Source organism: Arachis ipaensis, chromosome B7 (genome assembly GCF_059453495.1).
Source record: "Arachis ipaensis isolate K30076 ecotype BB chromosome B7, ASM5945349v1, whole genome shotgun sequence".
NCBI classification, from domain to species: domain Eukaryota; kingdom Viridiplantae; phylum Streptophyta; class Magnoliopsida; order Fabales; family Fabaceae; genus Arachis; species Arachis ipaensis.
Window position 1 is genome coordinate 23863439 of NC_142442.1, and position 24353 is coordinate 23887791.

Here is a 24353-nt window from a genome sequence, read left to right on the forward strand (position 1 = left end):
AAAAATCCTAGTTAATTTTGGTATAGAAATTTCAAATTTGAAAACATTGATAAAAATTATGTTGAATTTTGATTTTTTTGATTCTCATTTAAATTAATCACTACATAAGTTAAAGTTCTGTTTTGAAATTATATTCGAGCTTTAATCTGATTTTAAAAGTTTCAATTTACTTAGTTTGATTTTTTAACTTAGGTATCTGTGACTCATATTAGGGTTTTAAGTGTTTAGTTGAAAAAAAATAAGGTAAAAAAAATTTCAATTGTCACATCAAACAGTCGCTAGAATGTATAATGTAACAGTCGTTAGTCCATCTCAGCATGTTGTTAACGATTTTGTGAGACAGTGACAAAAATAAGATTAGGAACCAATGTGAGTCATAACTATTAAGTTGGGAGACTAAATTGAGTAAATTGAAGTTTTTGAAATTAGATTGAAACATAGTTGTTAGAATCGAACCAGTAATCGAACCGGTCAAGCTACTGGTTCACTGGTTTATTGGTTCAACCGATAAATCACTGGTTGAACCGATAAAACCGGTCTCACGTAAATATAAAATATAAAATAGTTAAAAACTTAAAATTAAAATTTGAAATACATATCTTCACTAATATTTTATGAAGAATCAAGTCTCAATTTCTAAAAATAACTAATATAAAAAAATCATAAAATTTTAATACTACAATAGTATCTTATTTTGACACAATAAAAAAATAATTAATTCACAAAGCCTATCATCTAACTATAATATCAGTAGATTTTAACACTAACATCAAAACAAATAACCTTAATCACAATACTAGCAATAAAATAGATCAAGTAAATTAATAAATTTTTAGTAAAATTTATATTTATATTAATAATGGTGTATAATTAAAATATAATTAATTTTAAAAATAGAAAAAATAAAAATTAAATTAAATTAGATATTTATGTATACTATATAATTAGTATTTGTCAAATATAATACTTAGAAGTGAAATGGCTAAATGGCAAGTAGAGGTTGCTTTTACTCGAAGGTTCTTGGTTCGAGACTTTGTGGTGAGTGGTAACATTTTAAAAAAATTTTCAAGCAGACCAGTTCGGTTAGACCGGTTTGCACCGGTTTGTATCGGTTTACACCGATTTTATTTCTTAAATAGTCCAAAGAGTAAATCGAACCGAACTAGGGTTCGGTTCTAGTCTGATTCACTAGTTTTTCGGTCGAACCAGTCGATCCAGTTCGGTTTTTACAACTATGGATTCAAATACGAATATAATTTCAGAGACCAATAAGTATTATCTCTTTGTTGATAATTAAGTTGTTTTAATAGTAATTAAGATCTAATAATGGTTTATAATAAAAGAAGCATTCTTTTGCAACAATGAACCTATAGTAATAGTTAGGGGTGTTCATAGATTAGATCATATCCATATAAATCCACAATATTTATCCGTATCTGATCTGTAATTTGAGGATATGATCTGATCTGTAAGATGATCGGATTGGATCGAATCGGATCCACACTCTAATCAAATAGAAGTAAATATGTTTACAAAAGTAAACAAAAAAATTATTGACTTTTTTTATAAAAATAAAATTTTTTAATATTTTTTATTTTATGGATATATTTGATATCTGATCCAAACATAAAAAGTGTGAATATCGAATTTGATCTAATGAGTTTAGTGCGGATTGGATCGAAATTTCAGCCATATCCCATCTATAAACACCCCTAACAATAATAACTAAAAAATTATAATGATATATTTTTAACTAAGAGGAAGTGCCAAAAAAAAAAGTACTAAATACAAGAACATTTAATCAAATATTAAAAAAATTCTACTTTAAAACAGTTGGACTTTTTTTGCTCATATATATATATATATATATATATATATATAATGTAATAATAATAATAATAATATGATAATTGTTTTATATATCACACAAATATAAACATTTTTTTCTATGATCTTAAGAAAGATTTTGTAAGTCCCTAACCTTGTTATCGATTTTTGTAGTGTTAGCCCTCATATTATCAATTTGATTCATATGTAATTCGGATGATAAATTATTTGGTGACATGCTTCCTTTTTTACTGTGATATACTTGTTTATTATTATTATTATTATTATTATTATTATGTACATTAAAAAATAACAGGCCAAATTATTGCCATAACATAATAGAAGTATGGAAGTTTATCATTCTTCTCTAATGGAGGAAACAAAATTCTTTTCAATAGTTTATTTAACGTTTAGTAGAATAAAAATAAATTTTATTAGAATAAATTTTAGTACGAGTTTAATATTTTTATTCATTATAAAATATTTATAGAATTACTCGTAGATAAATTTTGGAAAAAAGAAAAAAAACATGATTTTTAATTTTATTTTTAAATAAACTTTATTTTTAATTTTAAAATAAATTTTATTTTTATTTTTTAATAATATTAATTTTTTACCGTATATAATTATTCAATTATTTTTTAATCAAATATAAATAAATTACTCTTAATAAGACTTTTTTGTGTTATTCAATTATCTTTTTTAAAAAATAATTAATTATTAAAATAATTAAAATTTGCACAACAAAAATAATAAAAAAAATTATGAACGAAAAAATTAACTATCCTAATAATTTTTTGTATTTTTATTCATATTTTAATTATAAACATAAATATAATTTAATTATATTATTTATGAAATGTGACTATAGATGTAGATAAAATTTAGTTATATTACTTATATATAATTTCATTGTATTGTATTGCTTATAAAACTAGATTATAATTATGACAATAGAATTGTTCTTGTATTTTTATATGTGTGACTAATTGGTGGTGTTAAAACATTACTCTTAATTATAAATAAGGTTTATAATTTAAAAAATCAAAGACTCAATTAAAAAGATACGAAAAAAATGATGTTAAAATATTCTAACTCTTTAAAATAAAAGTATTCAAAATTCAATTAAAAATTATTTAAAATTTAAACTCAATAAAAATTTATATTCAATGTGTTTTGTATTAAATATATTTAATAACCTATTATATCATATTGGTTGAAATTAGTTTTTATAATGTTAATTTTTTAATAACACTTTATTAAAAAAAAGTCATCTTTTCAGAATTTTTAAAAACTAATTAATATTATATATATTTTGTTACGTTATATCTTGTTATAAAAAATTTATTTATTTCTAATGCTTATATTAAAAATAAAAATAAAATTTAAATTAGTAAATTTTAATCTATAATATTATTATATTATAGTAATTGTTTTATATATTATACGAATAAAAATTAATTATTTTTTTATTTATAAAAATTTTAAGAGCTTGTTTTATATATATATATATATATATATATACACCACTTGTAAAGGTTCAGCTTGTATTAATGGTTGACCCATTTGTTGTAAAGTTACCATATGTTGTCTATGAAGATAATGCAATCTACGAACATGATAAATCCTTTTATTTTTAATGTTTTCTTTTAGGCTTTTTACGGATCTTACTACTTTAATATTTTTTAACAATCTTCTAATCTTGATTATTTTTTTATTTAACTTTTCTATTTCTTGACTATTTTTTTATTTAACTTTTCTATTTCTTGGCTTAATTCAGAAGATTCAACTGTTACTTCTATGTATGTTCTTGCTAAGGCTAATCTTCTCATTTTTATATTTCTTCTAAGAAACTTTAAAGATTTAAGCCTTTATGCAGTAATGACATTATATATAAAGAAAATAGAATATAATAATAAAGAGATTTAAAGGATGAATAAGGCTTACAGAAATGGACTTGTACTATTATTGTTTGCAAGGTTGATAATAAACCACTATTTCATGGTTTATCTTGTGCTCAATTGAGTGGTTTTTATCAACTATTTACCTACTTATTCATACTATTTGCATGGTTTTACATTTGCCTTCCTAATTATGTGCTTTGATTGAAAACATGCTTCTTTGGCCTTAAGTTCCCTATGTTTAATCCTCTCTTATTACCATTAGATGCCTTGATATGTGTGTTAAGTGATTTCAGAGATTACAGGGCAGGAATGGCTTAGAGGATGGAAAGGAAGCATGCAAAAGTGGAAGGAATACAAGAAGTTGGAGAAATTGCTAAGCTGTCCAGCCTGACCTCTTCGCACTCAAACGGCTATAACTTTAGCTACAGAGGTCCAAACGATGCTGTTCTAGTTGTGTTGGAAAGCTAACGTCTGGGGCTTCGATTTGATATATAATATGACATAGTTGCTCTGACGCTAGGTGACGCGGTCGCGTGATCCACGCGGATGCGTCGCAGTGACAAAAATCAGCGTGTTTGAATTCGCAACCAGCGAATTCTGGGCTGTTTCTAACCCAGTTTGCGGCCCAAAAAACACAAATTAGAGACTATAAAGTGGGGGAATACATTCATTCATAATCAAGCTTTCACATTCACAATTTTAGGAATACATGTAGTTTTTAGAGAGAGAGGTTCTCTCCTCTCTCTTAGGATTTAGTTTTAGGATTTAGGATTATTTCTTCTTCATCACAGGTTCAATGTTCTTTTTATTTATTTTCCTAATTTAATTTATGAACTCTTTCATGTTACATTTGATATCTTTATTAGTGCTAATTGAGGTATTTCAGAATAATGATTGCTTTCTTTTATTTATTATATAAATAATTTAGATTTTTCCCTTTTGGCTTTGGTTGAGTCATTGGAGACTCTTGAGTTATCAAACTCATTGTTAATTGAAAATTGGAATTCTTCAAGAATTAATTCGAGTTTCACTAACTCTAACTTTTCCCAAGGAAAGACTAGGACTTGAGGAATCATAATTAATCCATCCACTTAACTTACCTTCATAGTTAGAGGTTAACAAGGTGGGAGAAAAATCCAATTCTCATTACAATTGATAAGGATAACCAGGATAGGACTTCCAATTCTTATACCTTACCAAGAGTTTTATTATCTATTTAATTTAATACAATTTACTTTCTTGCCATTTACTATTCTCGCTTTTTATCTTATACATTAAAAACCCCCAATTTACAAACTCATAACCAATAATAAGAACACCTCCCTGCAATTCCTTGAGAAGACGACCCGAGGTTTAAATACTTGGTTATCAATTAAAAAAGAGGTTTGTTACTTGTGACAACCAAAACGTTTGTAAGAAAGGTTGATTGCTTGGTTTAGTAACTATACTTGCAACGAGAGTTTACTATAACTTCTAAACCATCAATCTTCAGTTCTTTCAAAATGGTGCTGTTGCCGAGGAATTGCAAACGTGTGCCTTATTATTGGTTATTGTAAATATTTACTTTTTGCTTGTTTATTTATTTTTATTTTTATTTTTATTTTTTGCTTTTTCGTAAATTAAGAGGTTATTGGTTTTTATTTAGTTATTAAAAATTTTTCAAAAAAAAATTTTTTTTTCTTGGTGTTCATCTTGATCTTCAAGTTGTTCTTCGTGTTCATCTTGACCTTCAAGTTGTTCTTAGTTGTTTTCTTCGTTTTGATCTAAAAAATTTTAAGTTTTGTGTCATTTTATTGTTTTTCTCTTTCCTCATTAAATTCAAAAATATCTTTTCTATTTATTTTAATTGAATTTTCGAAATTTGTATAAAAAAAATTTCAGATTTTGATTTTAAAATTTTTATCTTATCTTATCTTAGTTTTAAATTTCAAAATTCAAATATTTTTCAAAAATCATATCTTTTTCAAAATCTTATCTTATCTTATTTCAAAAATCAAATTTCAAAATTTAATTTTCAAATTCAAAATTTAAATAACCTTTTAATTTAAAATTGTTTTTATTTTCATTTTTAATTTTTATTTGATACTATGAACTCTCACCCCTTTGGCTATGAGTCTGGTTACAATTATATTGCAGGAAAAAGAAATTACAATGAGAACAGGCATCAAGGTTGGAACAATCAAAGATGGGAGGAGCCACAAGGATTTGATCAACTCTCATGGCAACAACCACCTCCAATGGACTATCAACAACCACCACCATATGCCTATGAACCATTTCATCAACATGACTTTGGACCACCAAACTCACAAGCCCCTTTTCACCATTTACCACCATATGATCCTAACCCGTATCCACCATACCAACCACCTTATGAGCCATATGAACCATACACAGAACCACCACCTTTCCAACACAACTACTCTCATGAACCACCACCTCAATATTCACCATCTCCATATCATTATCAAGATGAACCACCTTCCTATTATGAACCCTCTCTCCCAACCAATGAATCCTCATATCCACCCCAACCTCCAATGGATGACAGACTTCGCGTTATTCTTCAAAGGCAAGAAAGGATGAATAAGAGTGTGATAAATTTTGCGGCCGCCTTAGACGAGTTAGTAAATATAATAGCTTCCCAATATCTGAGCACTCAAAGAACTCCCATGGCTACATGTGGAGAATCAAAAGAAGAGCAAAGCATGAAGGAGACACTAGAAACTTCGGTGGATAATGAGGAACATGGCTTTGTATTGGAACAAGTGGAGGAAGTCATAGTAGTTGCAGAGGAAGAAGTGGTTGAAGACTTAGGAGATGCAGAACCTCCATGGGAAACTCAAGACATAGAACCTCCTTCCAAGACGGTTGCATTTGATGTTGAGGAGGGTGTACAACCTCCAAAGCATATCATAGTTGAAGACTTGGGAGAGGTTGATCAAGAGATGGAGATTCAAGAAGAAAAAGCACTACCTCCCACGCCCTTGGTAAGTAATAAAGAAGAGATTGAATTGGAAGAAAGCTACCAAGAGGAAGAGGTTGAAATTAAAGAAGTTTGCAAAGAGGTGGAAGTTGTCAAAGAGCACAAGGGAGTGGAGCTTGAAATCACCTTGCCAAAGTTATTGGAGACCCCTCCCCCTAAGTTGCCATCATCCTTCACAACATTCAAGTGGGTAAAATTTATATCCCTTAGCTTTCTAATCCCACTTGAATATGGGCTACTGGAGACGGATGGTCAACTTAGAGCTCTTTGTGGCATTAAGAGTAAGAGGAAGATGGCCAGTGGTAAGAATTGTCCTGTAAGGTTCATTATGGTTGGAAGCTTTAAGTTTAAACGCAAAGGTTGGTGTAGAGCTCAACTGAATGGGTCTAGGAAGTTGTTTGGTAGCTGCAGTGAGAATTCAAATTACTTATCACCCGGCTGGAAAAATACAGATCCCGACAAAAATGGGTGTAAAAGCAAGATTTGGGATCCTGGAATCTGCTCTGACATTTGTCACCCCGGGAGCCTAAGAATCTGTTTGAAGCTTCTTAAGGGCTTTACATGCCTAGTTTGGGACCCCGGAGGCTATTGGAATTCCAAATACTGGTGGAGATTCCTGGATGAATACAAGCATAAGCCACCATAACAGAAGGACTCCCCAAATGTCCAACTTAAGGACTTTAACTAAAAGTGCTAGGTGGGAGACAACCCACCATGGTATGATCGTTCCTTTTTCAATTTTATTTCGTTTTGTTTGTTTTTATTTTATTTTATTTTTATTTTCATTGAACTTGGAATTATTTATTGCATCTACATTAGCATTGCATTCTGCACTTTTCATGCATAAAAAAAAAATGCACGCGACGCGGCAGCATTGCTGACGCGTCCGCATCACCAGTGCGTTAGGAAGAAAAGAAATTGAACAGAGAGTCACGCGAAAGCGTGGCTGGAGGCGCACCTGTAGCATAATTTGACCCCACGCGACCATGTCGCTAACGCGTCCACGTCATGTGGGAACTTTGGCCTCCCACGCGACCGCGTCACCCACGCGGCCGCGTGACCTGGAAATCGACGTAAGAAAGGGTGCACGACCGAAAGTTGTGCGAGAGTGGTGCTGGACTGGTGCTGATCGCACAAGCCTTACCATGCGGACGCATGGCTCACCCGTCCGCGTCATATCCCATGATGGCCACTCACGCGATCGCGTCGACCACGCGACCGCGTCACCCTGGATTTTGGCAAAACTAAGTTTTGAACAGAGAGTTGTGCGAGCGCGAGGCTGCACTCGCGCCAATCGCACAAATCAGCCACGCGTCCGCGTTGCCTGACCTTATTGTGCACCACGCGACCGCGTCACCCACGCGACCGCGTCGCCAGCGTCACACAACCTATCCAGATTAGTGCCAATTATCTTATCTTTTCTTCCCCAATCCTAATTTCTTCTATCTTTTCTTCTTTCTTCTTTCTTTCTTACTTTATTTCTTTCCCTTCTCATTCTTCTTATCTTTTATTTTATTTAATTGCATATTTCATTCATTGCATCTTAATTTTGTGCATATTTTTATTTTCTTTTCTAAAATTAATTATTTTTCCTTTGGTGTTAAAATTTTCTTATTTCACTGTTGCATCTTCTCTTGAATTATTTTAGGTGCTTAAAGACTTGTTTTATTCTGGTTAGATAATATTATTTATATCAATGCCAATCTTTTATACATGTATTACTTTTACATTGACATGAATTTATATTATCTCTCCTTACCCACACTCTCTTCCCTATTTTTGCAAATTTTTGCACTCTTGATTTGCCATGTACTTCTATTGTTTTCTCATTTGCATGTTGTAGCTACCATGTAATTGAGACCCTCATTATCTGGCATTAACCCAACCATATTTCATTTTATCTTTATTTCTGGGTTACTGTTCTTCTTTTCCTCTTCTTTCAGGCTGGCCACCAAAGACGGAAAAAAGGAGAAACTTCTAAAAGGAAGACAAACGAATCCATCTGCACAATCCTTGAAGAAAAGCATTAGTTGGAACAACCCGTCCACCTGCACATATCAGCATGCACGAGGACGGTGCAATCTTTAAGTGTGGGGAGGTTGATATCGATCTCCATGGGTTAGTTACTCTTCTATCTCAACACCAATGGTTTATTTTCCTTGTTAGTTGTTGCATTTGCATGCTTGATTGCATATTTGTTTGATTTTGTGCATATTTTACCACTTGGTTGAAGTAATATTTTCTTTTTCAAGAAACCTTTTAGAGCATTTCATTAATTTGAATAAAATTTAATGTTACACTTGTTTGAAGAAATATTATATTGGAACATGGTTTAGAGCTCGAACACACAAAACCTGTGAGATTTTGAGCCTATTTGATTGGTTGCATTTTATCAACCAATAATTTATTTTTGGTGTGTATTTTTCTCTCTAAAATTGTGATCTTTGTCTTGCTTAATTCTATATTTTCATGGTTTGATGTATGCATACACTTACATGATTGAGGCCTTTGTTTCACTAAACTTACATACCCATATGGCCTTACCCTTTCATTATTCTTTGCAAACCAATGTTGAGCCTATTATACCCCTTTATTCTTTACTTTAGCACATCATTAACTCTAAGCGGAAAACAATAATGTCCTTAATTTGAATCCTTGGTTAGCTTAGACTAGTGAGAGTGCTCATGAATTAAGTATGGGGAAAGTTGAATACATTTGGTTTGAGAATTGAGTTTGTTAGAATTTTCTGAAAATATGAAAAAAAAATGAAAAAAAATGTTTAGGACATGATTCATGCATCCAATAAATTAATCATATGCATTGAGAAAAATAAAAGAAAAAAAATATATATAAAAAAATGAGAAAAAAAAAGCAATTAAGCAAAAAGGGGACAAAATGCCCCAAAGTAAGTGGTGAAAGCAATGCATATGTACTGTACTTGAAATTAGAATGCATGAATATGTGGAAAACATGGTTAATGGATAGTTAGATGTGGTATTATGATTACATGGATTGTCTAAAGTTAGGTGGAAAGTTTAAGTTAATTAAGGATTCAGATTTTAGTCCACTTGGCCAAATACAATCCTACCTTGACCCTAACCCCATTACAACCCTTAAAAGACCTCTTGATATGTGTATCTGTGCATTAAATTTATGTTGATTGTTAGATAAAAAGCAAGCCTTAGAAAGCAAGGTTAGTAGAGAATTGAGAGAATCGAACCTTAAACACTTGAGTGATTAGAGTGTATACACTGCCAGTGAGGGTTCGATGCTCAATTCCTTGTTCCCTGCTTTCATGAGCTATTTTCTTCTTGCAAGTCTATTTGTATTTCATTTTCATTATTTGAATTAGTGAAATCCAGTTCATATTTCTTCTTGAAGGATTTGTTTACTTTTGACTAAGTAGGTAGAAACATTTTGCATGTAGTTGCATTCATATAGATAGGATTGCATTTCATATATTCTACCATTCATCTTTATCTTTATAGCTTCTCTTGAGTTTAGCATGAGGACATGCTATGGTTTAAGTGTGAGGAGGTTGATAAACCACTATTTCATGGTTTATCTTGTGCTCAATTGAGTGATTTTTATCAACTCTTTACCTACTTATTTATACTATTTGCATGGTTTTACATTTACCTTCCTAATTATGTGCTTTGATTGAAAACATGCTTCTTTGGCCTTAATTTTCCTATGTTTAATCCTCTCTTATTACCATTAGATGCCTTGATATGTGTGTTAAGTGATTTCAGAGATTACAGGGCAGGAATGGCTTAGAAGATGGAAAGGAAGCATGCAAAATTGGAAGGAATACAAGAAGTTGGAGAAATTGCTAAGCTGTCCAGCCTGACCTCTTCGCACTCAAACGACTATAACTTTAGCTATAGAGGTCCAAACGACGCGGTTCCAGTTGCGTTGGAAAGCTAACGTCCGGAGTTTCGATTTGATATATAATATGACATAGTTGCTCTGACGCTAGGTGATGCGGTCACGTGATCCACGCGGACGCGTCGCAATGACGAAAATCAGCGTGTTTGAATTCGCAACCAGCGAATTTTGGGCTGTTTCTAACCCAGTTTGCGGCCCAGAAAACACAAATTAGAGGCTATAAAGTGGGAAAATACATCCATTCATAATCAAGCTTTCACATTCACAATTTTAGGAATAGATGTAGTTTTTAGAGAGAGAGGTTCTCTCCTCTCTCTTAGGATTTAGTTTTAGGATTTAGAATTATTTCTTCTTCATCACAGGTTCAATGTTCTTTTTATTTATTTTCCTAATTTAATTTATGAACTCTTCCATGTTACATTTGATATCTTTATTAGTGCTAATTGAGGTATTTCAGAATTATGATTGCTTTTTTTTATTTATTATATAAATAATTTAGATTTTTCCCTTTTGGCTTTGGTTGAGTCATTGGAGACTCTTGAGTTATCAAACTCATTGTTAATTGAAAATTGGAATTCTTTAAGAATTAATTCGAGTTCCACTAACTCTAACTTTTCCCAAGGAAAGACTAGGACTTGAGGAATCAGAATTAATTCATCCACTTAACTTACCTTCATAGTTAGAGGTTAACAAGGTGGGAGAAAAATCCAATTCTCATTACAATTGATAAGGATAACCAGGATAGGACTTCCAATTCTTATACCTTGCCAAGAGTTTTATTATCTATTTAATTTAATACAATTTACTTTCTTGCCATTTACTATTCTCGCTTTTTATCTTATACATTAAAAACCCCCAATTTACAAACTCATAACCAATAATAAGAACACCTCCCTGCAATTCCTTGAGAAGACGACCCGAGGTTTAAATACTCGGTTATCAATTAAAAAAGGGGTTTGTTACTTGTGACAACCAAAACGTTTGTAAGAAAGGTTGATTTCTTGGTTTAGTAACTATACTTGCAACGAGAGTTTACTATAACTTCTAAACCATCAATCTTTAGTTCTTTCAATACAATTCTTGAAGAGGATTACAAGTATTTGGAAAATATATAAAGTAAGAAGATATAAAAGTAGAGAGGTTTCTTGAGCTTTCAAGTATTTTATGATCATGAATGAAGGAGGCCTTTAGTATTTATAGACCCCAAGTGATCACTGTTTAGGTACTATTTGCCGACAGTACTGTTTATTTTTACTGTTTGTCGACATTTACTGTTTTTCCGACAGTTACTGTTTGCCGATATTTACTGTTTACATTTTACTTTTTACTTTTACTTTTTTACTTTTTTACTTTTACCTCTTTTTTTTTACAGAAATCATTTTTCTTTTATGATTGAGCTTTTACATTGATTTCATATAGTTCTTACTACATTTCAAATGGATCTTGAGAATCTTGATAATAGTGAGCTGGGTTGGACTGTACCTCTTCGTCTTCTCCAAGAGGTACTGTTTGTATTGCTTGCAGAGAGCTTTGGATATCTTCTTCTGAGGTTGCCGCTGCTAGGGCTGCCATAATTTGTCGCTTCTGCGCTAAGAATTGAGTTTCTTTTTTATATGCTATTTGTTCATTGGTGGTGCTTGAGGCTGTTGTTGCTGGACGCTTTTGTGATGTTGATAACCATTGATCAATTGCTCTTTTACTCAGCAAATTTATATCATATTTGTTCCACCACTTTATTTTTATTATTCTTACCAAATATTGTATGCTTGAACATTCTTCATATGCTGCTGAATCATATTCCTAGGTCATAATCCAGCTTATTCTCATAGCTGCTATAAATGAAATGAATTTATACTCTTGTAAGAATGATGACTTGCTTTTAAAATATTCATACGCCATGCTGGCTTCTTTTGGGAAGAAGGCTTCTATTGGTCCAAAATTCTGGAACCATGATTGGAACCATTTGAGAAATTGTAATGATATCCCTTTTCTGAACCATATGAAACAAGAATGGGGACTTGGTGATAGGAATAAGATATGGTTCCATGCTTCTTGATAATCATAATAAGTATAGTTCTGAGGTTCAAATTTCAAAGAGAAGCTTTTAGACTGATATGGGGGTATTTTCCACTCTTGTAGAGATAATATTTTCATAATTTTTATTTTTGAATAAACGGGCTGTTTTGTATTGGAGTCTTTATAATGTGTTAATTCAATAGATCCGGTGTCTACTAATATGAATTCATAGAATTTTTGGGTTTTTTTTGGGTTAATAGAAATGTAATGAAAGGTATTTGGGAAAATAGTCTTGTATAGGGTTTTCCTATCTTTTTTGAACTATTCTTTTTCAATGGTTAATATTTTAATAGGATTGGGCTTTTCATAGTAAGGAAACTGTTCTTTCAAGGGTTGAGTGTTATAGAGATCTGATGGTTGCAATAGTGTGAATTTATTATTAGTAGTAATTAAAGAGCTCTTAGAAGGTAATGATGATGATGATGATGCTTTTACAACCTGTGACATAGTCACAGGTCTTAATGATAATGATTTTGCTAGTATAGGGGTAATAGGTAATTTTGTTTCTTTTACTTGGTCAAAAGGTTGACCATAATCTTCACTGGAGGCTGGTTTTTGTTCCATCTTTTCCCTGCAAAAATTTTCTAGTAAGAAAGTTAGGAAGTGAATTTAGTTCTCCTTTTATATGTTCAATAGTAAAATTGAAACATGATAGAATAGCTTGCCATCTTGCAAATATTTATTTTGAAACCAAATTTTTGACATCATTTTCTAAAACATTTGGGGCTGCTTTACAATCAGTTCTTATTAAGAATGTTTTGTTAAATAAATCTTCTTGAAATTTTGAAACACATAATACTATGGCAAGTATTTCTTTTTTGACTGTTGGGTAATTCTTTTGAGCCTGGTTCCAAATTCCTGAATGATATTTTACTATTTGCTCTTTTGAACTATTAGGAGGTATTTGTTTAAGAATTCCTCCATATCCTAATTCTGATGCATCTGTTTCTACAATCAATTTAGCCGATGGATCTAGTATACTTATACAAGGTATTTTTTTATTGCATTTTTTATCTTTATTATTATAGAAGCCATTTCTTTTGTCCATGGAGGTGGATTTTTTCTTAATCTCCTATAAAGAGGCTCGCAGTTAACTCTTATTCCAGGTAGGAATTTTGCTACATAATTTAAACATCCTAAAAATCTTTGGAGTTGTTTTTTGTCAGTTATTTCATCTGGAAATTTATTTGCAAATTTAATAGCTCTTTTAATAGGTACTATAGTTCCTTGATAAATTTCATATCCTAAAAACCTTACTTTAGTTGTGAAAATTTTTATTTTCTTTTCTGATAAAACTAATCCTTGTTCCTTTATAATATCCATAAATTTTTCTAGATGATATATATGCTGCTTTATTCCTTTTGAATATATCAATACGTCATCAAGATATACTATGGTAAATTCTATATGTGGGTAAAATATATTATTCATTATTTCTTGGAATTCTCTTGGAGCATTTTTTAATCCTTGAGGCATTACATTCCATTCATAATGTCCAAAGGGTACTATAAAAGTTGTTTTATATCTATCTTCCTCTTTTACAGCGATTTGATAATATCCTGATTTTAAATCAAATTTTGAAAAGATATTTGCTTTATTTAATCTTTTAATTAAATCACTTTTATTTGGTAAGGGATACCTGGTCCATTTTAATACCTTGTTTAGAGGTTTATAATTGATAACTAACCTTGGAGCACCTCTTTCTATTTCAGATGTTTTCATTACATAGAATCCTGTACAGCTCCAGGGTAATTTTGAAGGTCTTATTATCCAGATATTCTTGTATTTCTTTTTTACAATATTCTAGATACTCTTTGTTCATATGTATTGGTTTTGCCTTTGTTGGTATATCTTTTTCATTAAACCCATCTTCATAGGGTAAAGATATTTCATGTAACTTTCTATGCTGAAAAGTTATGGGATTTAGACTACATAATTCTTTCTTAATTTTTTCTTCAATTGCTTTTATTTTATCTTGTATTTGTGGAGTTTGTAATTGTTCTTCTATTCTTTTATGTGTAACTTCCTGGTTTAAAGAGTTAATTTGCTTTGTCTTTCTTTCTATAATATTAATTTGGAGTGGTAAGTTCTGTAAAATTTTCTCTTGGCTCAAACAATTAATTTGTTTTACTTCTGTTTCCATAACACTAACTTGTGTAGATAGGTGTTGTAACATATTGAGCTCATGTTGCTTTGGTCTAGTAAGAAATTCAAAATGAACAGGATGATTGAGAATTCTGGTACAAGTTATTCCATCGATATCAACATTAAAGGGATATAATAATAATAAAGCAAAAGGATTTCCTAATATAACTTGATGAGATATATTTCTTGCCAAAAAGAATGTAGTGGCAAAGCATACTCTATTCTTACAAATTTTTGCTTTAGATAACTTATAGTCTATAGTCATTTTATCATTTTCTGCCATTAGAATTCTTTCTGTAGTTTTTTCATAATATTTGGTAGGTATCAATCCTTCTTGTATACAATTGACATCAGCTCCTGAATCTACCATAGCTATAAAATCAAATTTTTCTTCTCCCACTATTAAGGTTACTGTAATGAACCATTTTTGGCTTACTAATAAAGTTAGTATATTTATGTAGTTTTCTGTACCCAGGTTAATATAATTTTTGGGAATTGTTATGTTACTAATTTCTTCTGTTTTTCTAACATTATTTTTCAAAGTTTGTTCTTGGATTTTTATTATATTTTCTCCTTCTATTTTTAGTAATCTATAGTCCATATTGATATTTTGTTGCTTTAATTCTGAAACTTCTCTTTTTAACTTTTTTATCTCTTCTTTGAGAGAGTTAAGGGAAACTTCTTCTTGTGGGTTTTTAAAACGATTATAAATTTCTTTTATTTCTATTGGTCTTATTTCTTGCTTACTTTCGTCTTCTTTTTTAACTAATTTAGCTAATTGTCTTATGAACTCATCTCTTAATGGAGTATCTTCTAACTTGTCTATTATTTTGACTAGTGTAGAAGTTTGTTCTCTAGTTAAAACATTTACAGTTTTTTCACAATTTCTACAGTTACATAATCCTATTCCTAAACAATTATTCTGTTCTTCTTTTCCACTATTTCCTTCTGAGCTTTCTTCTTCCGACATAAGGTCTAATTGTTGTATAAAGTAATCTTCAGTTTCAGAAGAATCCTCATAAATTGATTCTTCTTCTGATTCTGAATTGATTAATATGACTGTCAAAGCATGTTTAATCTATTTATTTTCTATTTTATTTATCTTTTTTTCTGTCGTACATTTATTAGCATAATGTCCTTGCTTTTTACATTTCCAACATGTTACTTGTTTTTTCTTATTAGAAGATTTAGGTTTTTCTTTAGGAGTTTTATGGAATTTTTTATAATGTTTCTGTTCATAATAAAAGGGTTTGTCTATATTATATTTAGGTTTTTTATAAAATTTTCTCTTTTTAATTTTATGCTGCCCACTAGGTGCTTTTTCAGGAGTTATTCCATATTGATAACAGAAAGTGCCAAGTTCTCTTTTCCCCGTGATAATCTCTTGTTTTATTTTCTGTTGTATCTTGGTATCTGTGCATACTTCTATACCTATTTGTACTATTATATTATGCAATTGTCCAAAGGTTAATGAGTTATAGGGAATCTGGGTCCCAAACTGTGTTTGTAATTTTTGTAATACTTTTTCAGAGAATAATTTTGGTAAGGCTACTACGAATCTTTCTTTCCAGAAAGGTGCATGTGCATCATCTCTTATCATAACTTTTGACATAAAAACATCTTTATACCATCTATAATCAGACATGGTTGGACATCTTAAATTCATTAATTGAGTTCCTATCCTATCTTTAAAGGTACTTGGATCTCCTACAAAGTTCTTAATAATGGTATATATTAATGTAGATGTAGCATCTGGTGACTGATCTTCTTGTTTAACACTATTAATAATTAATTCTTTTTCTTGGATGCTGAGAAAGTTATCCCACCAACCTTTTAATTGTCCTGTAAATCCTTGGGTTATCATAATTGCTGCTTCTTTATCGGAGGCTTTTCTCATTTTATAGGCAGTTGCAGCCATAGTCATATTACACATTTGATCTAAGATGATTTGTTCACTTAATCCATCTATATTCCATTCTATTAAGTCTGATCCTGTGAAGCTATTTTGTACTAATTGTGTTCTTTCTTCTAGGCCTACATCTATTGGTGATGGTCTAGAGTAATAATTTCTTGTTTTAGGATAATCTCTTTTATGGGATATTTTATTTAGTTCTAATTCTTCTTCTTTTTGCAATGTATTAATTGTTAATTTTTCTAGACTAATACTTCTAAGTTTTTCTTTTAGTTCTTCAACTTCTGCTTCTACCTTAGATTTTAAACTAATATTATCTAAACTTTGTAACTTATATATAGGTTTTTCTATAGGTTTTTCTACCTTAATGACTTTCTCCATATTTTCCATTCTTCCTAATTGATTTTTCATTATATCTAATATGGTATTAGTAAAGTTTAATTGTTGATGTAATTTCTTAATATCTCTTTTTTCTATATTTCCTTTTGCATTGCTATCTTTATAAGGTGTTGCTTCAACTTCTAAGTCTTTTCCAATTGGTATTTTGATAGTTTCTTTAGGAGGATATTCAGATTCTATTACTGATCCTGAGCTTGTTTTCCAAACAACAGTCGATTTTGTTAAAGGACATAATTTCTTATCGGGTTTAGAGTAATAATTAACATACCAATCAAAGAAGTATAAACTAATTCTATTTTCTTTCATAAAATCATAGAACAGTTCTCTTAGTCTAATAACTTCATTTTCTGAATGATTGGTAAAATACCAATCTCTTAGTGATTTATTATAATCAGCATTAAAATCTTGTATTATCCATTCTTTATCAATCTCAAATGGTTCTTCCTTAATAATTACTGATAAAACTTGTGATTCACTTGGATCAAATTCTGAAGGTGATTTGTATACAGCAGTGGCTATATGTGGCCTTCTGTTATCGATTCCTACAATATCATCCATATTCCCTATTGATGAGTTATCTATGGAATTTCTATGACTAATAGTTTCAACATTATCAGGAATTCTTAATGATTGGGATCTATTCATTCTAATTCTAATATCTGGTTCTTCTCTTATTATTTCTCTTATTCTAGTATTTTGTATTTGTGGCTCTTCAATACCATCAGATATTACCCATTCTTCAGGCATTTTGCTTTTTAATTCTTCATGTCTTAGGGCTTGTTTGGGTGAGCTTTTGAGAAAAGATCTTTTTTCGAGTTATCTTTTTTTAAAAGATCTTATAGAGAAGTAAAAGTAATTTTATGTTTGGATATCTCACGTAAAAAGGTCTTTTTATCTATCAATTATGTTTGGGTATAACAATATAAAAGTACTTTTTTGTTCATTTATTACACGAAAAACATCTTTTTTTTAAGAAAAAAAGATCTTTTAAAAAAAGATGTAAATTACAGCTTCTCAAAAAAGATCTTTTTTTGATTTTACTAGTGCTTTTACTTTTACTACTAGAAATTTGCCAAACACGTTAAAAAATAAAAAAAAAAGATCTTTTTTCATTGAAAAAAGATCTTTTTTTAACAAAATAATGGCGCCCAAACATGCACTTAACCTTCTAGGAGTCTGTATATTAGATCTTTAAAGATTTGCATGCATAATTATCGTTTCTTCTTTTGAAGATTATCTTAATGCTTTAAAATCATAATTAACCTTAGTAATTTTATAATATATTCTATAGATTATTTCGAATGGATCATATTTCTCATTTATAATTGTCTCATCAGATCTTGTAATTTTAAGGCTTGCCATGTATATTCATTTTTTAAATTCATAGCATAATTTAGATAACAATTAAAAAAGACTGGTCCGTCATGACAGTTACTTTCTAATATTCCTATTAATGAATTACTGAAATTTTAGAATTTGGTATCTCTTAAGGTTAATAATACAGGCAAATTAATTCCTATTCTAAAATTAGGTTTTACGGCTACTTGTATTAATCCTATATGGATGAAGTTATATCCTTTACTGCTATGTTTTTTCAACTTATCTTCTTCTAAGATTGTAATAATTTTATTACTACTTGTTCCTGGTTTACAATATTCTAACATATGAATTTTATAATTTCTACCTTCCCAGAAGTTTCTCTTTTTATATACTTTATCTTTATCTATTATAGGTATATTCCAATTATGAAAACTTTCTTCTAGCTTAGCTATTTCTAATTCGTTCTTAGTTCCAGAGGTGGATGCTTCATCATTATCTGTTTTTATTACTAAAGAATTATTTTTTCCTAAATTTAAACTACTCATCGTTCTCAACAAACTAGCCATTTTATGGTTAGAACTTTGTGAGTTACGGGACCACCCTCGGTAACCAGCGGATTCAGTGCATTAGTTAGAACTTACAACCGGGACTACACTCTGGGCTGACCAACGTATTAACAGTTTTCACTGCTACTTCAAAGTTTTAACTATAAAACTTTAGTTTATAGAACAGATTTGTAGTAAAAATCCAAAAAAATAATACTTTATAATACTTTATATATATATATATATATATATATATATATATATATATATATATATTGATGAATGTGATATATTTTTTTATGTAAATAATCTTTTAAAAAAATCTAATAGTTAATCTATTACCTTTTTTGTTTTGGTCTAAATTAAATATTTTTTTTTATTTTTGGAAAGAAAATCTTTTGAGAAATTTAATAATATGTGATGAAGAATACCGAATAAATTATACAGAAATCAATTAAAACACTAACATAGAAACATCTTTAAAAAAAGACGTTTATGCATCTTTATCTGAATGGCCTCCTTAAAGTATAGTTCATTGGCAATACATGTTGATCTGTCACCGGTCACCTTTTTAGCCAGTTTGCTCTTGACTTTGACTCCACCATATTTCTTCCATCCTTATGAGATCATCCAGCTCTTCTTCCTTCATTTTTGTTCTCCTCAGTGTCTCTTCATTTTGAGGGAGGCTATTCAGCTGGAGCCTTTTCGGCCTTCTTAATTCTTTTTGAAATCCAAAATAATACTTATTCCCAAGCTTATAGCTAAAGAATAATTACATCTCAAATTTATTTAAAATAACTAAAATGGCCAAGTACCTAGCTAACTTTATTGTTACAGATTTTAGAATGAGAAGCTACCTGCAGTATCCTAGCCTCCCAACAAACATATTGGAAGTATACCACTACAAAAACAATAGCAATCATGCAAGTATCAACCAAACAAAAAGCGCCTGCAAACGTGATAATATAAAGGGTGAATCAGTAAATCTCAGTGAGAGCAGATAAACAAAGTGGACAAAAAGGAGAAACTTATATGAAAAGTAAGATAGTTTGATTCTTATATATAATCAGTAATAGTAAACATTAGTGATCACAAAGCTCAACTCTATGCTTTCTTAAAACTTATATGAAGAGAATTAATTTGAATAGCTTAGTGGTATAAAAGTAAGAACCCCAATGCCTTAATTATTTTTCCAAAATCATTGTTCTCCAAATAGATGACGATTTTGTTCGCTAAATCACTTTCTATTTCTCGAAAGATTAGGTTCATTTGCAGATCGGTCACTACATTCATTGGATTGGAAAGATAAAACAAGCAGATAAGTCAGGAGCTTGCGTAGCCTTACCTTTCTCTTTTGGCAACTTATTCATCATCATCCGTACTACTATATCCACTTCCAGAAAATAGGTACACCGTGAAGCAATCTTCAATTTCCGATGTTGAATACTTGATGTAGTCATCAGCATGATCCCCAAGAATCTCGCGGAACCTCTCAATGAAATTTCCATATTTTGGAACAAAGACCTTGCTCACCGATTCTTTCATTTTTCCCCTAACTGTATCATGAACTGACCATCTACGATGATGATAAAACATTTTGCCAAAGTGCTCGTTGAACAATTGGATCTTCTCTTTCATTGACTCTTCCGTCACGTTCTCGCTATCCAACTTCAAGTAGCCCAACACCTTATCCCATGAGTTTCTTCGATATTTCTCGAGGTACCCATCGAATTTGCCACTTTGTTCTTCGAGCCAACTACGCCCCAAAATGGTGTCCAATTGAGTATCATGGACTTCCCTTTCTATGTAATTAAAATTATTAATTAAGTAAACACAGCCCCGGGAAGCATCCTCGCTGTTTTCTGTGAAGGTTTCCAAATTGGCCTCCAGCAGATCGATCATCCAAGAAATGTGACTAGCAAGCAAAGTCATTCCCTCCTTAACAGGAACTATGGGGTAATCTTGGAGGATTAATCCAAGGGTGTCTCTTTCTTTGAAGGCATCACTGAGGCGTTCCATTACTTGGACAATACTGCCATGAATTCCATAACTATAATAGATTGACTGGTTTCTTCCATCTGCGTGAGCCGAATCCTCCAACCCCATGAAAAAGTAATCCTTAATTGCTCTACACAGTCTTTCTTTAACTTTGATTGCTTCAGTCCAGAGTGCACCCCTGATTTCAGTATTAGAAAACAGTAACTCAAAAGATGGAATAATTAGATCACATTGTGCTCTCAACACTTGGAAAAGCTGGGGCAAATATTCACGTTTCTGATATTTAAGTCCATTCTTTGCAACCTGATCCGCGAAGTTCAGTAAATCTCGTGCCCATTCCGAGCAAACCTGCATGAAACACTCACCCCAGATGTCAGATGAAGAGCCAAACACTCGATTGCAGAGTCTCCGTTCATTAGGAAATAGTATCCTTAATGTTATGTTGGAAACTTTAATCCACTTCTTCATCGTGTTCATTTTATGCACATTCAACTGTAACTCCACCTGGCATGTCTCCAAGAACCGTTTCCGGCTTCTGCTGTATTCATCCACCACCAAATTCCTCATGTCATCATCAAACTGGGTCGAATTCATCATCAAGCGATTCAGCTCATCAAGTACCTGTGACGAAATCCTATCCACTAGGAAGTTGGAGTCGTTCCCCAGTACCGCTGGAACCTCTTCACTTCTATCTGTAAGGTAATCTCCCAAGGGGCGCTTTAACTCCCATGCAAGTTCCCTATCCAACCCATTAAGCGTCCCTAGAGCACGCCTGAACCCGTCTAAGAGATCATCACTCCGAACTGGTGGAGGCGCTAAAAGAGGAACAGTACCGGTATCGGTATTATTGGATTGTTGTGGACTCATTGCAGTGCCAGAGCCTATAGAAGAGGTATTCTCAACATAAGAAGTTTCGCTATAGGTTGGTGAAGCTGATGAATTCGTATGAGTGGGGATGCGTTTTTCTGATAGTTCATGTAGAAATGAAGAAAGAATAATGAGTGGATAACTGAAGCATGCTCCAGGGAAGATAGCCAACCACCAGTTTATCTCCATGAGTCTTATAAGTAGAACTCCAACAAAAAAGTATACGATTTCCCCGAAAAATTCGACTTGAGTCTGTATTGCTAGACTTAAAGACGTCACAGCAAATGCAGCATAGGATACCAGGCGTAATACATCCGGTTCCTCCTCTTTTTCTTTATCAAGAAAGAAGGTGGCGACATAGGTGACTGTAATCGCGACCAATACCAAATGCGCTTTAACCCATGCTCTGTTCCCATTTGGCCATCTTCTTGCAAATAAAACTGCAATACCGATGAGGGCAATGAGAGCAATGGAGATGGAGAATTTCAACATCAGGTTCCAAGCTTTGAGATGATGGTTGAAGTAGCTGAAAGCAAAACAGGTGAGTCCAATCACAGCTGACGGGACACTCATTATCCACCATTTATGAGGCTCATGCTCATGCAGCACCCAATTTTTCCATTTTTCAATGTGGTCTGGCAAGGAAGAACCAGTAGGCATGTTTTCGTGAAGCTAATAAGGCTTAGTTCATACACAGTAAGCAGGAAAGGGTAAGTGCTTAGCTGAAAAGCTCTTCGCCTCTTCTTCCCTATTTCAATTGACAGAATTTCACCACGAGTTGCTTGTATTATTATTATTATTATTATTATTATTATTATTATTTATATGCTAAAATTAATTATTAAAATTAATTACTAATATATTTTTATATAAGTACATGTAATTTAATTTATTTTTAATATATATTTATATATTTATATTTTAATATATATTTTATACTACTAACTAATTTTAGTAATTAATTTTAGTTTACACATTAATTATTTATTTAATGAGCAAAAGATAAGCCAGCTTCTCGGTCATTCAGACCAAGTTTCGAAGAAGCAGCAGCATACATTACCATTACCATGGATTTATTTTTCATCCACTACCATCGTAAAATTAAAATGTTTTAGATAGCTAGGCATTTAATTACATCGTTTTTTAACTATTATTCAAATAATTAATATAAAAAATAATTATTTATATCAAAAAAATGTTAGAAATTATTAAAATTGATTGATTTTACTCATTATTTAGCTATTAATTTATTTTTTTAATATATTTGTTTAATTTAATAATCCAATAATATATTTTATTTCATAATTTTAAATATTAATTACTAAATGATAACCAACAACAAAAATTTTGATAATTCTCTAATATTACTCCTTAAATTAGATATGCCTATAAAATAATCTATCAATATTAAATTCTATTATCATTATTTTTTTTTTTTTCATTTGGAAGAATCTGCTGCTTTTTTACCTCGTATTAGCTGTACTTTTGCGACCCAAGAGAGAAATATTGACTAAATCCCCATAACGGTCTTCGAGATTGACGCCGTCCCTGAGATTTCAATTGCACCAATTACGTCCCTGAGATTGAAAAATTTGCACCATGGTGGTCCCTGACCCGTTTTCCGTTAACGGCGTGCTGACGTGGCTTGATGACGTAGATTTTTGGTGACACGTGTCACCTCATGGTTCGGCCACGTGTAACGATATGATGATGTGTCGGTTAACGACACGTGGCAAGCCGACATGGATAGGTATGCCACGTGTCACAATGCTATTTTGCCACGTGTCAGATTATGCCACGTGTCGCAATGCTATTTGTCCGCGTGTCATCCACGATGTCATCGTTACATGTGCACCAAATTGGTCCCTTACTTTGCATGTAATGACTCATTTTAGTCCCTAAAATTGAATATCGTGCACCAAATTAGCCCCTTCATCAGTTTTTTCTCATTTTTTTTTATAAATTTAAAATTCTCATTATATATTTGAATACACTAATTTTAATTTTATCTTTTCACAAGTTATTTAAATACAAATGTTTTTATAAAATATTTTTAAAATATTAGTTTTAATTATACAATTTTTTTCTACAATATTTTATTAAAAGAATTATGTGACATATTGATATTGATTTAATAAAGAGTGTAAGTTAAGAGTTTAATAATATGGTATCTACTCCAATGAAGATTTAATGATTATCTTCATGTGAAGATACATCATTTTGACCATTGGATGATAGATTGTAGGGCTTGATTTTATTTGAAGTAAAAGTGTTACCTTTATTTAAAGTGTTGCTAAATAAATAAGTTACACTTTTTAAACAAGGATCATCATGAGAAGATGTTTTTGGCATTTTCATGGGAGTAGTTGCCTAATAATATTCCTTAATACAATTTTTTTTAATATTTAACACTTTAATAAATATTTTAGGAATACTTGATAAGACACTTATTAACTAATATAAATTTATTATTCTCATCCATCTTA

At 31.1% G+C, this 24353-nt stretch overlaps 1 protein-coding gene across 1 annotated transcript; it reads right to left on the reverse strand.

Moving 5' to 3' along the window:
- Nucleotides 1–19521: 19521 nt before the first annotated feature.
- LOC107606912 (exocyst complex component EXO70B1-like) lies at nucleotides 19522–22559 on the reverse strand. The gene is made up of 2 exons (XM_016308915.3): nucleotides 20348–22559; nucleotides 19522–19951 (listed from the first exon to the last, which is right to left on the reverse strand). Exon 1 carries the CDS (start codon nucleotides 22525–22527, stop codon nucleotides 20365–20367), a length of 2163 nt encoding a protein of 720 aa, XP_016164401.1. The 5' UTR covers nucleotides 22528–22559; the 3' UTR covers nucleotides 19522–19951; nucleotides 20348–20364.
- Nucleotides 22560–24353: the final 1794 nt, after the last annotated feature.